At 49.1% G+C, this 17705-nt stretch overlaps 1 protein-coding gene across 2 annotated transcripts in view; it reads right to left on the reverse strand.

Annotated features, from left to right (window-relative positions):
* The window catches only part of Zc3h3 (zinc finger CCCH-type containing 3), an 88341-nt gene extending 73322 nt beyond the window's left edge, over positions 1-15019 (reverse strand). Inside the window, exons 1-3 of one of the 2 annotated variants that reach the window (XM_031346421.1) lie at positions 14892-15019; positions 12307-13615; positions 10554-10750 (exon numbers count right to left, since the gene is read on the reverse strand). In XM_031346421.1, coding sequence (XP_031202281.1) covers positions 10554-10750; positions 12307-13615; positions 14892-14937 — 1552 coding nt within the window. In that variant the 5' untranslated portion in view covers positions 14938-15019. Of the gene's footprint in view, positions 1-10553; positions 10751-12306; positions 13646-14891 lie in introns of both variants that reach the window. The other variant, XM_031346422.1, reaches the window with a different exon arrangement.
* Positions 15020-17705: the final 2686 nt, after the last annotated feature.

Consider the following 17705-nt stretch of genomic DNA (forward strand, 5'->3'; position numbering starts at 1 on the left):
TTTTTTTGGTTTTTCGAGACAGGATTTCTCTCTGTAGCCCCGGCTGTCCTGGTACTCACTCTGTAGACTGGCCTCGAACTTGGAAATTCGCCTGCCTCTGCGCATATTCTTAGAGACCTAGACACAGGGGCTAGAGAGATGGCTCAGTGGTTAAAAGTACTGACTGCTCTTCCAGAGGTCCTGAGTTCAATTCCCAGCAATACATGGTGGTTCACAACCATCTGTAATGGGGATCTGATGCCCTCTTCTGGTGTGTCTGAAAGTGCCACAGTGTACGCAAATACATGAAACAAATAAATAAATCTTTAAAAGAGAGAGAGAGAAAGAGAGACCTAGACATAGCTGTGAGTCCTAAGGCCCAGACCTCCTTGCCCAGCCAGTTGGCTGCTCATGTCAAACTCAGACACCCTGGCTAAATTTCATTGTTAGGTTCCAGCAGAGGTGTCAAATAGGGTCTCTGTGCATCCCTCAAGCAGCAATGGCAGCCTGATCTCTAGCTCCATGCAACCATACCTGCTCCTTTCTACAAGGCTAGCTTATGGAGGGAGATGGGCTCCCCATTCAGCTCCCTAGCCCAGAACCCACAGCAGGCATCTCCTATCCCCCACAGGCCTGCTTGTCCTCCTCAGTCAGCCCTGGCTAGGGTGCTGCCCTGGAGGCCCAGTGGGATTCTGCAGGAATAACACCCTTTCTATTTAGTGTCCTTGACCAGAGGGACCAGGTCAGGCCCTTTCACTGAGTAGAGGCAAACCAGGAAGGCTCCCTGGCAAGAGGCCAAGAGGAAACCCTGCCTACCCAAGAACACTGTGTCCCAGCTACCCAGCTGCTTTCCATGCTCAGCTGTCTTAAGCAGGAAAAAAATTCCTCATGGAATGCTCTCAAGCCCATCATAAGCACACCCTTCTAAGGCAGGCAGCTTCCAGCATCATTCCATGGGGCTCATGTCCCTGAGCACCATGCCCCTAGCTCTGCGTGGTTCCAGAGGGAAGGTTCTCCCCACTGATGGAAAAGGAGACCTGAAGAGCCCTTGAGCAGCCTAAATCATGAACCGGTGACCCAAACCAGGTTCTCTGGCACACTGTGCCAATAATGTTCTCCATCATGTGACTTGGGGATTCAGAGGGTTGTCTGAATCCATACAACATTGTCTGCCAAATCCATGCAGGATACCTAGGTTCTAGCCCCAAATGCCATAAGAAGCAATATTGGGCAGGGACCTAGTGTAGACATAGTGCCACAGGCAAAGCAGCCCTCATAGGAACAAGCTGCGTGGAGCTCATTAAGAGCCTCTCCCAAGCCGCACGGTGGTGGCGCATGCCTTTAATCCCAGCACTTGGGAGGCAGAGGCAGGTGGATTTCTGAGTTCAAGGTCAGCCTGGTCTACAGAGTGAGTTCCAGGACAGCCAGGGCTACACAGAGAAACTCTGTCTTGGGAAAAAAAAAAAAAAAAAGAGCCTCTCCCAACCAGAGGGGTGTGCTCTGGGCTCACAGAGTACCTGCCCCATTACAGTGAGATTCAGTACATTCTTAAGACCACCAACCACCTGAGGACTAGCCAACAAAAAGAGGCTCTTGGAAGGCCCACGATCAGGGCACAGCCCAGCACAGGAGAGCCATACTCTAAGGCTTGCTCATGGGCTGTGTCCTGACCCCTGACTATCCCACACTCATAACACGGGTTTGGGGATAGGCTCCTTTCTTGGCCCACCTAACTCTGTCACTATGTCCTGATCCCTGCGACCCACCACAGATTGGTTCTAACTCCATTTAAGGGGTGTTTGCCTACAGCTGGCACCCACCCATGGCCAGGTACAAAACAAGCAGTGATTATTCTAAACTGTATCCACATGCTACTTGCTGTAGGCCTTGCCAACTCTGCTTGAGGACAGACCAGGCCATGGGGATAGCATCTAGGACAGTTCTTATGCCATGTTCTCTGAGAAAACTCCTGGGTACTCAGTAACATAACTTCAAGGGAGTCCTCGGCTTCTGTGGGCCCTGACAACCCAGCAAGAGGCAGCTGGACAAAGCTTAACTCTGCAGCACAAAACCTAGTATGAAACTAATCTCTTGAGTCCATGTTCAGTGGTCAAGGTGCAGTATTTGATTAAAAGTCAGTCAGGACATAGAGAAGAAAGGCAATTCTTTCACCAGGAGGAAAGTGACAAAAGAAGACTACTCTCACTTCCATTTACAAAGGCTAGCCAAACTGTCCTAAGCCAGAGCGGACACCTGCCATCTTAAAGATACAAGCTCCAGCCACTCTGATACCACCACCCTCCCCAAGCCAGGAGTCAGAACGGGCAAGCTCACCAGGAGTAGCACACACATGTGTGTTCATGCCAATTCTTGTGGAATAATTAATTAGCATGGTTGCAACAAACGTAAAATTGGAGGCCTCCAGCGTGCCTGATAATTTATGCAAGATCCAAGGATCGCTGCGGATGCCTTTCTCAGAGCCTAATTCAGCATTTTCTTTTTTCCCTTATGAAAGCAGGACTCCAGATTTAACTGTTCTCATGCCCTTTAACAGTGTTTGCCGTAGCTATAGTAAAATCGAACAGTCCAGCTGCATACCAGTGAGCAACAATGGATGGCAGACCCCCGAGGCACTGAGTAGGGCTTCCCAGGCAGTGGCAGTGGCAGCAGCCACCACACAGCACAGGGCAATACCACACTGGTCTGAAACACCCAAAGGCTCCAGCTCCTCGATCTGCATAGAGACCCTGGGGCCAGTCAATTCTGATTTTACAGATATATTAAATAAACACACACACACACACACACACACACACACACACAGTAGTGCAAAGAACACAGAAGATCCAAACTCCTCAGCGAGACAATGGCACCAACCAGCATAAAGAGGATGTGTACTTTATGTGTACCATATCTCAGGCAAATTCTAAAACTTGAATACCAGATGTGGTTGCTCCCAGCACCCACCAATAAAGGATGTCTATCAAGCCTGGCCTCTTATCCAGATCCCTGGCCCTGAGCCCTTTCCCACCAGGTACAACAAGCCACCCTGTGTACCCCAACAAGTACCTGAGGCTCCAATGCACTTCCAAAACCCTTGCCATAGCATCTGCGGCCTCAGCTATAGTTATGACTAGAGAGGAAGCAGCATGCATCCTTGCTGTCTAACTTGGGGTCCTGATTGAAGCTCTCTGCTTCCCTGCCCTGGGCTGCATTGAAGAAGGCAGCCAGCCAAGACCACCAAGAGCTACTGCCCAAGCCTAGGTCAGGTAGGGAAGGATGCTGTCACAACCAAACTGGCACTTATAACTTTGTGCTACCAGTCTCTGCTCTCTGGCTCAACTCTGCTGGAAGTCAGCTCCCCAGAGGCCACATGGCTCAGGACCAAGCGGAGGACTGGGTACCTGAGAGACTGCAGATCACATTGCTGCTGTACAGCCAGCCTGTGAGCATTTTCATCTCCCAATCCTCCTGCTCCCAGACTTCCCCAACTGCCCTCTCACAGTGTGAGGCACAGAGTGGCACAAGTGGTGAGACAATGCCATTCCACAGCCAGCCGGTGTTACGGGGTGTTCATGGACCCTTCTAGCATGCCACTACTGGCTCCCACCCACCAGGAACACTTGGCACAGGGCAGGAATAATATCCCAACAGGCAGGCCTGTTGTTTCTCCTCACAGGTCAGTCCTTTTCAGACTCTTATCCTCAGATGCTGAATATAATTATTCTCCAAGAATCCTGGGCATTGGAAGGACCTGAGATCTCCCAATGAGCAGTGCTGCTCTCAACAGGCATTCAAACACACCATGGGGGGCTGGAGAGATGGCTCAGTGGTTAAGAGCACTGACTGAGTTCAAATCCCAGCAACCACATGGTGGCTCACAACCATCTGTAATGAGATCTGACACCCTCTTCTGGTATGTCTGAAGACAGCTACAGTGTACTTACATATAATAATAAATAAATCTTTAAAAAAAAAAAACCCACCATGATGAACACCTTTCTGCCCACATACTGACCAAGCCCCTACCCAGCTTAAGTCAGATGAAACAAGTATCCCCCGACCAGCAGGGCTTGCTCACCCAATAAAAGCTTTGGGTTGAAGCCAGGAATTGGCTTCTAACACATGTGGTGACAGAATTAGAGAGAACAACCTTCACCCAGAATATTCTGCAGAAGGGGACCCTGTCCCAAACAGTGCTTCTGCAATGGAATAAGCTTCCTTCCTCTGGCTCTGCACCAAGAGACTCACATCTGTGTGACAAGAGTAGGACAAAGCCCTCCTACAGGACCTTTCTAGTGAGGCAATACAGACAGTTAACACAGAAATCCACACACTGCAGAAATGAAGCAGGAAGCGGGAATGCCACGGTGCTTATGGTGCTCTTAAAGCAGATAGGCTTGTAAGGCTGACCATGGGCACTTAGCAGTTGCCTGAATGAAGACGGGGGGCCTAGATATTTGAAGGAAGAGGACCACACTGCAAAAAAGTAGGTAGATATAGAGTATAGAGGTTTGGCTAGCCAGAGTCGGTGGGGCCTACTCATAGAAAAGAATCGTCTGGCTGGAGATGGGCAAAGCCTTCAGAGGCAAGGCCTATTGAAGGGGCCAAGTCTAGTGTCTGGCCAGAACAGGTGGGATTTGTCTGAGAAGGGTAGGATCTGGCCCATGAATGAACAAGTCCTGGCCCAGAAGGAGTGAGACTTTCAAAAAAGGGCAAGCTTTTAAAGGACAAAACCTAGGCAGACAGAAGGCAGGCTTGATCACAGGCAAGATCCCCATCATATTTTGGCACAAGAGGAGAAGTGAAAGTCAGGATGGTGGCTCATGCCTATAATCCCAGCACTGGGAGGCAGAGGCAGGAGCTTCAAGAACATCCTTAACTACATAGTTAGCCTAGGCTGCATACAGAGCCTAGGCTTTAAAAAGAAATAGGATGCCAGGCGATGGTGGCGCACGCCTTTAATCCCAGCACATGAGAGGCAGAGGCAGGCGGATTTCTGAGTTCAAGGCCAGCCTGGTCTACAGAGTGAGTTCCAGGACAGCCAGGGCTATACAGAGAAACCCTGTCTCAAAAAACCAAAATAAAAGAAATAGGATGAAGTAAGAAAGGTAACTAGTCCCAGCTACCCAGGAAGCTGAAGCAGATCACAATTCAAGGCCTCTCTGGGTTACAGTGTTGAGTCCAAGGCCACACTGAAAAACTTAGTAACACTCTGTCTAAAAATAAAAAGTCAAAAAGAGGGCTGGAGAGATGGCTCAGTGGTTAAGAGCATCCGCTGCTCTTCCAGAGGTCCTGAGTTCAAGTCCCAGCAACCACATGGTGGCTCACAATCACCTGTAATGGGATCAGATGCCCTCTTTTGGCTTCTGGAGTGTCTGAAGACAGCAACAATGTACTCACATAAAAAATAAATAAATAAATCTAAAAAAAAAAGAAAAAGTAGAGTGCTGGTAAGATGGCTCAGCAGGCAAGAGCACTGACTGCTCTTCCGAAGGTCGTGAGTTCAAATCCCAGCAACCACATGGTGGCTCACAACCACTCATAATGAAATCTGATGCTCTCTTCTAGTGGTCCAAAGATAGCTACAGTGCACTCATTTATAATAATAAATAAATCTTTAAAAAAAAAAAAAAAAAAAAAAAAAAAAAAAAAAAAAAAAAACAAATAAAAAAAAGGTAAAAAAGAGAACTGAAGACAGAGCTCAGTGGGAGAGCATGTGCTTAGGTGTGCTCAAGGGCCTGAGTTCAATCCCCAGTATCCCAGATGAGTGGACAAACTAAGTGTGAAGCTGTGAGTACAGGAGAAATGTGGATAGGTTTCCTCCATGCCCAAAACCACCTGGCAAGCAGCCCCTTCCCCACAACAGATAAAACACAACAACAACAACAACATGATTCTGAAATGACCCATATATACCAAAAATAGCCTACTTAGGAACTCTGTCAGAACGGGAAATGCAAGAGGTCAAAGACTGAAGCTGCCAGGCAGGGCCTAAAAGCACACAAAATCGGGTCAGCAGGCTTGAAAGCATTTGTCTATACAGCCAGTGGGGACAATGGAGAAGCTGTCCTACCACAGCGTGAAGGTGTCTGACCAAGAAAGACTGGCCAGAACTCTGGGGAGGCTGCTTTCAGGATGGCTAGGGGGATAGGGTCAGCTCTCAGAGAACACTGAACATCTCAGGGGTTCCCAGCCTTAGACTGGTACCAATCCTAGGCTGAGGATGGCAAAAGAGCTACCGAGTTTGTAGCAGGATGCGTGAAGCTAATAGAGCTCATATGAGGAAGACTCCCTGAGCACTTCCTTACAAGCCATTGAATGTGGGAATGAACACCCATCCCAGCAGACTCTCACCCTAGGCAGGACAAGAGGACCTTCATCTGAGTGATCCGTGGCCAGACAAGGGGCATGACCCTTCTTTATTTTTATGCCAGTGACCCAAAATGAGTGGTCACTCTGTTTCTTCCCTATAAGCATTAACAGTGGTTCCTTCATAGCACAGATCCCACAGTGAACTGAGGGATGGTTCCTGCCACAAGCCAAAGAACTCTGTACTAGAGGTAAGTAACTTCCCCAGGAGGCTCATGTAAAAGCCTAGGAGGCTGGTAGGTCTCAGTCTACATGAAATCACAGTGAAAATTCACCTAGTCCTTATTATCCAGCCCTCTAACAAGCCCTAGCCCAGAACCTACATAATGAATCCTTTACCTAAGAAGGCTCTATTTCCAGGGCAAGGCCAAGGTTTGTTGAAAAGATTTTTAAATTTTATTTTATTATTTTTATATAATTCATTTTATTTATTTATTTATTTATTTATTTATTTATTTTTGTTTTTTTCAAGACAGGGTTTCTCTGTACAGCCCTGGCTATCCTAGAACTGACCCTGTAGAAGAGACTGACCTTGAACTCAGAGATCCACCACCTGCCTTTGCATCTAGAGTACTATGACTAAAGGTGTATACCACCACACCCTGCCAATTCATTTTATTTTTAACAGTGTGTGTGTGTGTGTGTATGTGTGTGTGTGTGTGTGTGTGTGTGTGTGTGTGTGCGCGCGCGCGCGCGCACGCACTTGAGTATGGGTGTCCATGGAAGCTGGGGGTGTCAAGATTTCCCTAGAACAGGAGTTATAGACAGTTGTGAGCCACCTGACTCGGGTGCTGGGAATCAAAGTGGAGTACTCTAGAAGAACAGTACATCCTCTTAACTGCTAAGCCACTGTCCTAGCCTTGTTTTTAAAAACATTTTATTTTAAATAGTCTCTGTATGTGTGTCCATATGTGGGTATGTGTTCATGCATGTACATATGCATGGAGTCCACAAGAGGGTGACTGATCCCCTGGAGACAAAGTTATAAGCAGTTGTGAACTAAACTTGAGTACTGCAAAAGCAGTAATGTTTTTAACTAAGCCCCAAGACCAAAACTTTAACATAGTTATAGGAAGAAAAGGACAGGCAATGGCCACATATCCACCATGGGCAGATAAAAGAGGAGGGTCTTTCTCTCCAAGACTAGCTCTGAGAGGTGATGACACACAGCCTGTCTACCTACAATGGCTCGCTCTTAGCAGTGGACAGCTAATGCTTCCAAAAGGCTATTGGTTAGAAGCCCATAACTTACTGGTACTAAGCTGCTACCTAAGCTAGAGCAGCAGGTGCTATATCAGATTAAACCACCCATGCACACAGCTCAGGGAGCCAAGTCACATACTAGGCCTCGGCCATGCCTTATGTGAGTAAGCCTGGGAGCTCACTCCAAGCCTCCCAGGTCCCATATCCCCACACCAACCAGAGAAAGAACATCACATGCTAACTACCAATCGCCACATCTGTAAAGGTTCATTTCCTCTCTCCAGATGCCTTTCCTAACATTTGTCCACGGGAGGCAGACCAAGCACACATGCCTCCTTGACCACCTCAGGGCTCTCTTGGGAGCTCATGCCACCCCATAACCAAAGGCTGACCAGAAGAGAGACACTACATCAGACTGGAACCTTCCTGAAACTCTCAGTCCCCAGGCCTGAGCAGCCCCATGGCTGCTGAACAATGCAGTTTTGAATTCAATTAAAGCGATTATCTGTTGTGCCAAATAAATTGTGTACAGCATATATCCTGCGGCACTTTACACCTCCAGGCTCATTATTCCCTAACTGTTTCCTCCTGTTTATGCGCTCTCAAATTAAATTGCTGATAATACGCGCCAAAATAAAAAATGAGCGCACCTTGTCCCAAGAAAATTGATTCTCCTTCTCCTGAACTGGCGGTTGCCAGGTTTTATATACTCGGTTCCTGGTGATCATTAGTAATTCAATTTTCTTTTTATTAGCCCCCTTATCTGCTGAGCAATATAGTGGCAGCACTGACCTCTTTCGCACGGGTAAATGTTTAAAATCTTTTCCCTGATTAATTTTGCCAGTTAAGAAAAAGAGGAGAAATGGCCCGGCTCTTAGCCATCACAATGAATAAAGCTTAATGTTGATTGTGATGGAATTTCTAACGCCAGGGAAATTGATTGAACGCGGCAATTACGCTGCAAGAGTAACTCAAGGGAGATGGGATCGCTTTCTTCTGGCCGTAGCCTTTTGGTTATTTAAAACAATCCAATTTGCAAGGATAATTATGTATTAGTGTTTTATCTGCCACTTGAAATGAACAGGGGAGTTTCGATACTGGCCCAGCATTAGCAGGTTATTGCTGCAAATTACTTGATATCTGCTTTCTTTCACATAAAGAGGAAATTAGGCAATCAATTACCAGAAAAAGGTGGATGGAGGGAATAAGAGGGGCAAGTGTGCCCTCTGCTGGCTGCTAGGCAACACAGTAGGGCTGAGTAGAGACCTGGAGGAAGGAAGGGGCTGGCCAGAGCAGCTAGGCTCACCCAATTCCTTAGCACACAAAGTCTAGGCACCAGGATACTGGCACCAAGGAAAATCTGGAACTAGGGCTAAGTGTTTTCTTGGAGGGAAGGAGAAAGAGAAGACTCTAAGCACCAGCTTAAGGGGCAGCCCCTATCCACTGACCCCATGTACAGGGAGACGCTGACTCTAACAGCCACAGAAGCTTGGGGGCTGCATCCACTTGGAGAGAGAAAAGCTCCAATCAGCAATAGGGCAGGACTCCAGCCCAGGGAATCAAACAAACTGGCCAGAGCTTTGAACATCATTCAGGCTGGAATACTTAGACAAGCAAGGAAAGAGGCAGACAGTAAGCCTTGCTCAGAGGAAGCTGAGGAAACCACAAGCTGGTTCCTACAGCAAGCCAAATTCATCCAGGCTCCAGTCCAGAGGAATTACCACTGTCACTCTCATCTCCTCCCGCCTCCTGTACACAGCCCACCCTGTGATCTCCGCCTATTTAGAGTAGTCGAGAGTAGTAGTCTCTGGAACCTCTACCTGAGTAGTATGCTACCCAGTCAGTATCTCCTGTTTCACAACTCGTTTGCTACTTAGATGATGATCCTCCCTTGAGCTCACACACAGGGCTCTGCGTGCTAGCCATCCTGACTCACTATCTACTACAGCCTGCTAGCTCAACCCTGTCACCTGATATTCCTGAGAGCAGCAACACAAGCTGTCTCCTGGCTCCCTCTTTTATCCTTCCCTGAAACACAGAACTTATTCCCTTTTCCTTACTGTGGCATAGAAGAGCTTCCCCCATTACCTAGTTCCCTTTCCACTAGGGTAACCCCCTTTCTGATCCTGTATAGCACATTGGCTGTATGGTCCTCCTCCTGCTCTGTGATCCACCAGTGCCTTCACCTGCACGGCTGAGCGCTATTTCCTCTCCTCACTCAAGTCTCCTCAAGAAGTACTCCTAATGCCTGCCTAGTGTTGACACTCTCCCCGTAGCCCATAACTATATACCTCTGCTTTCTTGTCCTCAGGACACCTTCACCACCCAAAGCCAACTGTCTAGGCTATTGATAAGGGCTCAGGCTGCCATTCGTCTCCACTAGAATGTGGCTAAGTATCCCCAGGAACCAGCAGGACAATTCCTGGCCCAAGGTGCCCATCACATGCTTGGTGGATAAGCAGGTGAATAATGGATAGAGAGACTCCCCAGAACCCTTCCTGCAACAGAAATACCAGGGCACTATGCAGTCATCACATCTGTCTATAATTAGAGGCTATCCATTCATTCCTCCACCCGGAGTGGAGACACCACAAACAGTTTCAATAGCCCCCTAACACATTCAAGGCACCACAGGTAGAGCCACTGAACTCAAGACCTCTCACCCTTCACTCTTCCCTGGCAACCTGTGGGGCTGGAAGACACTGTGACAGCCACTACCAGCAGGAGACAATCTTTTCTTTGCTGTTCCCAGTTGATATGTCTGTCCATAGACTCTAGCCCACAGACACAAGCAAGTGGTGCTATCCTAGAGGGCTGCAGTAAGGAGCCCATAGTCCTTCCTCACGCTCTGCCAGACAACAACACTAGCAGACCTTCCGCCCACCCCTCTCTAGCCTTTCACTTGGGTCCCGTATCCCACCCTCCTAACATGGCTCCTAATCATCCCAGCAGAGTGCAGCCCACCCTCAGCCAGTGCCTAGAGCTTTCCTCTGCCGTACCTTCCTTGGTGGAGAGGTGGCTCCGGCTGGATGGTATGCAGCACAGCCGGTGCCTGTTGGCCTGCATCAGACCCTTTTGGGGAGTCTTCCTTAGAACAGGGCTGCTCTTCCCCCGCAGGGCCTGTCTCCGACGCTGGTTAAGATGGGTTTTGCTGGTGGTGGCAGTTGGGGGGCTGTTCTTCTTGTCTCCAGGAAGGCTATGAAGATAAAACACAAAAAAATGACCAACAGGCTCACTGGGTAGATCTGCCCAAGCACCTTCATCAACTGGAGACAGCACAGGGTGCAATGTTCTCTGAGTAAAACAGAACAGAGTGGTTTCAGACCTTGCCCCTGCCCCTGCCCCTGCCCCAGCCCTTCTCCAAGCCAAATGGACTTTTAGTACAGATTTTAGTACAAGACTACAGGAAAAGGTGATGGAGAAGGACAGCGTTCCTGAGAAGGAGCTGCCATCAGGCTTGCATGCCATCTCCCAAACACATCTTCAAGATGCTACAAATGCCCCTCTGAGGGTCCCACAATAGAGGAAAGCACCAGTATGATAAGAAGAAATCTATTCTCTAGGCACAGTGAGCATGGCACCCAGGCTCAGATAACTACAGACAGCACATGTCTGAAGCACAAAGCCAGAAGTGAGCATATAGAGAGCCAAAGACCAAATTAAGACAGCAGGAAGAACTTCCTTAGGGGGATTTATGGCAAGGGCAGTAAATGTCTTTTGGAAGAACATTGTCTCATGGCACAGGCAGGCCCTCTGCCTGGTAAGCAGGCAATACCTTTGCCATCAGTGGCTGATGTGAAGTTTCTGACCCCTGACCATAGACTCTGGGCTAGGATGCCATCTTACAGTCTGCTGAAAGCATGCAAGGGTAAGGACCTCAGTGGTGTGTGCTGATAAACCAGTAGCTTGGCCTGGTCCCTTGGCCATCAGCAAAGAGCCAGCTGGGATGTGAAATCAGTCTGCTTCCTTTGCAGCACTGGACACCCAGCAGCTCGGCACACTTGGAAGGTGGCAACCCAGCACAAGGCAGGGAAGCCTGGGACTGCAGTACTGCTATCCCTTCAGTCACCCCACACAGCATGATGGTGAATCCTTCTGTCTGGACCGGCAGAGTGCCCCACAAAGCCTGACTTCCTGAAACCTAAAGTCCTCGAGTAAAAACAGAGCAGGAAAAGTCCAGGCACACCTGACAGGGCCCAGCACCTAGTCCACCACCCACAGCTCAGACACACAACCCACTGATCTGGCCAGGCCAGCCATGCACCAATCACCTACTGCTACATACTGGACAGAACCGGGTGCTGCTCCCAAGCACCTAACCTGGCATGGTACCATATGTTTTTGAACCCTGCCCACCTAGAAGGGAAACTACCTGAAATAACCTAGTTTCTCACCAAGAGAAGAAAGGATGGGCCTGTCGACATTACTAGTGCCAGAGCTCTTGCCTCTCCAACCCAACTGGGCCCCCATGCAAGCCCCTGAATCATTCAATCTTTACCTGACACATCTCTATATGACAACAGTACTTCCAGCCTCGTTCCCATGAAGCATGACCCAAAACCACACTCAAGGCTCTCAGCTTAGGTCACACCTCAGTGGTGAGGAATAGACCCAACAGGGGCCTTCTTTTTCCCCAACCTGGAAACCAGGAAGGGAGCATGAGCTAAGGTCCAAATTCCCTAATGCAGAAACCAAAACCACTTAATGAGCCCCACCCCACACACCTAGACAGGACACTGTAAGAGAGCACACCTGGTATTGCCCCGCCTCCTGATAATCTTGGTACGGCTCTTCACTTTGTAAGCTGAGAGCTGTGGCTCTCCAAAGAGGGGCTTCAAACTGCTGGGTCCCCCTGCTGGTCTATCCCCTGATGGGGGCCTAGATAGGACTGGGGAGAGCTGAGAAGGAGGGTCCTTGCTGCCAGCCTCAGACTGCCAACGGAAAGAGGAGGAGGAAGAAGCAGACGGGCTGGAAGCCTTCCACTTGTACTTGCTGGGAGAGGGTCCAGACTTGGATGCTGTGGCCAGTTTCTCAGGCCTTGCCTCTGGGTCAGTTTTAGGCTGTGGCTTCTCTGTCTTTCCAACTGTACCAAAAGCAGCCTTGTTCACACTCTCCATTGTTGCTCTGGGACTGAGGGCTCTCCGAGTGATCCGTGGGCTCTTTTCTGAGGCAGCTACCCATTTGTAGTTGTTTTTCCGAAACTTGTTGGTTCGACAGGACACTAGCAGTGAGGCCTCCCTGACCTGCCTGGCTCCCGTTGCTGGTCTGACAGAAGCCACCATGGACCCCAAGGAAGCTGGCTGGTCTGTGTGGCCAGTATTTGCTCTTTGGTCTCTGATGAACTGCTCAGAATAGCTGACAGAATGAGGGCCGACCTTCCGGCACAGAGCCACAGCACTGCGTGGGGGCAGGAAAGAGGATGGGAAGTGTGCCTTGATAGCAACTTCACTTTCACTGACTGTCCGCCGGTGCTCAGGAGAGCTGTCGCTAACCCTGCCCACAGACTTCACTACCCGAGGCTTGCCAGGCTCCTTCTGGCAGACCAAGAGAGGGTCGTCCACATTGTAACCCACCTTGGTTCTTCCTGGCCTTGCAGGCTGCAGATGTCCACCAGGGACCTCAACCTCACTTCCTTGGGGTCTTTGGTTACTCCAAGAGGGGACATTACAGTCTTCCAAGGACCCCCGCTGGACCCCTGAAACATTGATGGAGCCTGACTTTGATGGTGGCTTGATTTTAATAACCATATTCTGATCTGGACTGAGCTGGACCTGTCTCTCCAGGATGTACTGCTGGGGTTCAGGATGCTGGCTATCCTCAGACCTGAGGGATGCCTGCAAAGCATGATCACTGGCAGGCTCAGAAGATTCCAGAGGCTGATTCACAAGGGAGTATTTCTTGCGCCATGATGGGCCATGGTGTGAGGAGAAGCCCCTCCGACGGGAGTAGCGGGAGCCAAAGGTCCTGCCACCCTGGAACATGGATGACTGCCACCGAGTAGTTGATGAGTTGCCCAGGGCAGGGCCATTGCCGTGGAGGGTTTTATAGTCGTCAATCAGACCTAAGAAGGCAGAATCACAGGCTCAGTTACCTAGGAGATGTGAATAAAAACAGCAACAATGAAGACTACTAACTACCCCTACCCTAATACCCCAGACCCACTCGCCTTCTTGAGCCCTTTGTGGACTTGAGAGCAGCCCTAAGTGACTGGAAGCCACATAAAGTTCAGTCCGAAATCTCTAGGCTTGTCAATTCTATGAGCACTTCTCCATCAGTATTACTTCATTACTATGTGGCCAGCGTATCCTGAAGATGGCAGCTTTTGTGGTATGACTTCTATTCATGGGCCTACTAGGTCTACAATGTGTTTAGAGCAAGTATCCCTCCCTATACAAAAAAAAAAAAAAAAACAGTCAGGGACCAGAAACCTGTGGTGCCTGGATAAGAACAGGCCAAGTGTTCCACTGAGGCCCTGTGGTTTACACACTCATGGGAAAAATGCAGGGCTGCACCATAGTAATCTTCTCAACATGGACACTTCTCTAACCCAGTACTTGACAGACAGAAATAAAACAAACAAACAAACAAACAAAAAACCAACACAATACACCCACTGACGACCAACAGCTAACATCATCTCCTACAGAAAACACCTGATACCACCACCACAAGGATTTTCCAATGAAGTGACTCATAAAGCCCTGGAGGAAGAGAGAAGGAACGCAAGCAGGTTCGCTGGGTCCCCAATAACCAACCCCTGCACCCCACCCTACCCATACATACACGGCCTGCCTCAACCCTCAAATCCTGCCAGACACCTCAGGTCGGGTGTTAGGGAAACCCAAGAAGTAGCCCCACGTAAGGCAGGCCACCTGGACTCTCCTTAGCACATGCGTGTGTGGGGGAAAACTTTGGAAACGAAATGAACGCTTATAAAGACCAACTAGGGTCTAAAAATTTGACGCTGGAGAATCTGGTGCCTGGGTCGTCAGCCCTGTGTACAGGGGGTGCTGTGCCTGGATCGAGCCAGAGGCACTCAACGGCAGCGGAAGAGAAACGCTTCCGAGCCAGCCGAGCCTGGAGGTCGGCTGACGCGACCACGCGCGGGTAGACCACCGTGCTGTCGTCTCCTGACAGCCCTCTCAGGTGGGCCCGGCCCGCTCACTCGCCCAGAAACCTGACGGGTCTGTCACCCGCGGGCCGCACCCGCCTCCGCCGCTCCGGTGCCCACCCATGACGACCATCGGGAGACCGCAACCGACAGCACCCGCTTCTGAGAGGGTCTACGGCGATCCCAAGAAACAAGTGAACGCACGACCCGCCCGCGGCCCGCTCACCCTGCAGGAGGCGTATCTGCCGCCGCAGCTGCTCTTTTTCCTCCATCGCCGGAGTCCGCGACGCCTAGCCAGACCCCCTCGACGTCATCGCCGCGCGACTGTTTCCCGAGGGCGGGGACGAGAGAACGCCGAACTTCACTCTTCGTGGACTTGGAGGTTTCAAGGCGCCGTCGCCCCGGCAACCCTGGGAGGGCGCATGCGCGGAATGAGGAAAACCGTCATCTTGAAGCGCCCGGAAGTGGCGGCTATCTGGCTTCTGTACCAATTCCTGCGCCTCATTTCCACCTCTGGGGGTTCCATGGAAGACTTGGAGAAGATAGGTTGGTAACAGTTTCCCCTAGACCCAGGAATTCCTTTTATCAATTTGTTTGTTTGAATATATAGGGTCTCACTATATATTCCTGTCTGGGGAGAAACATAACTAGGGAACTCGCTATGTAGACTAGGCTGGCCTCGAACTTACGGAAGATCACTTTCCTCAGCCTCCGGACCTGGAATTAAAGGGATGCCCTTTTAACGACTTTGCTGCCGCAGCACGAGAACAGCAGAAAAGAATCGGAGGCAATTTTTTTTGTGGATGGTTACAGGTGTTAAGACAAGAAAATTCTTGAGGGCATTTAGTAGGAAAGGCTGCATTCTCTAGAAAATATTGAAGAAAACTCATGATAGTTACCACGTGATCAGACAATCTCGCGTCTAGGTGTATAACCAATGAATAGAAAACACCGATTCTGATATACTTGTATGTCATTATTTATAATAGCTAACTGAAAGCAACCCGAATGACTTCACATAGGAATAGGATATTACCCAGTGTTTGGTTTTTGTTAAGAGGCAGGATCTCATTATGTACCTCTGGCTGTCCTGGAATTCCCTATGTAGACCAGGCTGGCCTCGAACTCTCAGAAATCTGCCTGCCTCTGCCACCCAAGTGCTGGGATTAAAGGCGTGCACCACTACATGAGGATGTGCAGTATCTTTGTAGCGCTAAGGCCTCAAGTCCAACCAAGTCTCTACCAGTGAGCTACATCTGCATAGTCTATTGTTAAGCCTGAAAAGGAAGTTCTAGAAGCTGGGTTTGGTAGTACATGCCTGTAAGACCAGCATTAAGAAATGAGGATAGCTGGGTGGTGGTGGCACACACCTTTAATCCCAGCATTTGGGAAGCAGAGGCAATCGAATTTCTGAGTTCAAGGCCAGCCAGGTCTACGGAGTGAGTTCCAGGATATAGCCAGGGCTACACAGAGAAACCCTGTCTCGAAAAAACAAAAACAAAAAAGGAGGAGGAGGAGGTTGAAGACATGAGGATAGATAGCTGGGCAGTGATGGCACACACATTTAATTCCAGCATTCTGGAGGCAAAGACTGGAGGATCTCTGAGTTCAAGGCCAGCCTAATCTACAGAGTAAGTTCCAGGACAGCCACGGTAGGCAGTGAAAAAGTTGAAAAACAGAAGGTTGGTGATAATGTCATAGAACAAGGGACCCATCTTTCAACTCCAGCAAGCAACAGAACTCGGCAGCTTCGGCCATGTGGCTCTGGCTTTAAAGTCAAGAATAGAAGGGACTATTGGGACAAATGATGCTGGTTAGCTGGAGCTAAGAAATTAATGGTGATTAAGAAGAGACCAGCATCACTGAGGTGAAATCTTCTGGGAAGTGTTTTCTGAGAGCAGAAAGAAGCTGTGTTCCAGAGATAGCCAAGGCTGTACCTCATACTGGTAGCCGGACGTGGTAATGTATAAAAATCACCAGGTGGTACTGGCTTTGGAGGCATGAAGGGTCATGGAGAGCAGCTGAGGCTTGGCACTGTGAGAGGCCAGGGAAGCCCATTGGTGAAAGTGCAGCTTCAGTTGCAGTTGATGGCCCAGGCCTGAAGGAATCATGCAAAGAAGTTGAAGTAGGGAACCTTAAAGGGAGCCTATGAGAGAGTATTGGTAAAGCCTAATTGTAGTGAGAAATCTCAGCATATTAGAGATGCCAGCACCATGGGATGACCACCAGGAACAGCAGGAGCAGCAGAGTGGAGTCAACCAGAGCCTAAAGTGCTACAGAGGACAGAGCTGGAGAAGTGATGGGTCCCTTTGGAGGAACCCAGAAAATCATGAGTGGATCCCAGACATTGGAACACAAAGCTATAACATTGAAGTTGCCTTGGAGACCCCAAAATGTCCTGGAGGCTGGAGTCATGTGATACCTGCTGAGGAAATCTGCTAAGAAGGAGTGGAAGCAGCCAAAGAGAATTGTCAACAAAGCATAAAGAAGTTGGAATCAGACATGGAGTTGCAGAGTTTGGAGTTTTCCAGCTGGCTTTGGTCTTGCTTTTATTCAGGATTTCACTCTGATGTTTTGGAATGGTAATGTCTATCCTGTGATGTTGGAAGTATGTAATCTGCTTTTTTATTTTGATTTATAAGAGATTACAGTTAAGTGTTTGGATGAATCTCAGAAGAGACTTTGGACTTTTAACATTATTGAGACTATTTTAGACTATGGACTTTTGAAGTAAGACTAAATGTATTTTACATTATGCTATGGCTAGGTGTGGCCCCATAGACTCATGTGTTTGACCAAGCCTATGAGAGTCAGGAAGTACAATGTGGTAGTTTGAATATGCTTGGCCCAGGAGTGGCACTACTAGGAGGTGCTGCCTTGTTGGGGTAGGTGTGACCTTGTTAGAGGGAGTATGTCACTGTAGGGGTGGGCTTTAAGACCTTCCTCCTAGCTGCCAGGAAATAGTCTGCTCTTGGCTTCCTTTGGATGAAGACAATAGAACTCTCAGCTCCTCCAGTACCATGCCTGCCTGGACACTGCC

The sequence above is a fragment of the Mastomys coucha genome, unplaced genomic scaffold (assembly GCF_008632895.1).
Source record: "Mastomys coucha isolate ucsf_1 unplaced genomic scaffold, UCSF_Mcou_1 pScaffold11, whole genome shotgun sequence".
NCBI classification, from domain to species: Eukaryota; Metazoa; Chordata; class Mammalia; order Rodentia; family Muridae; genus Mastomys; species Mastomys coucha.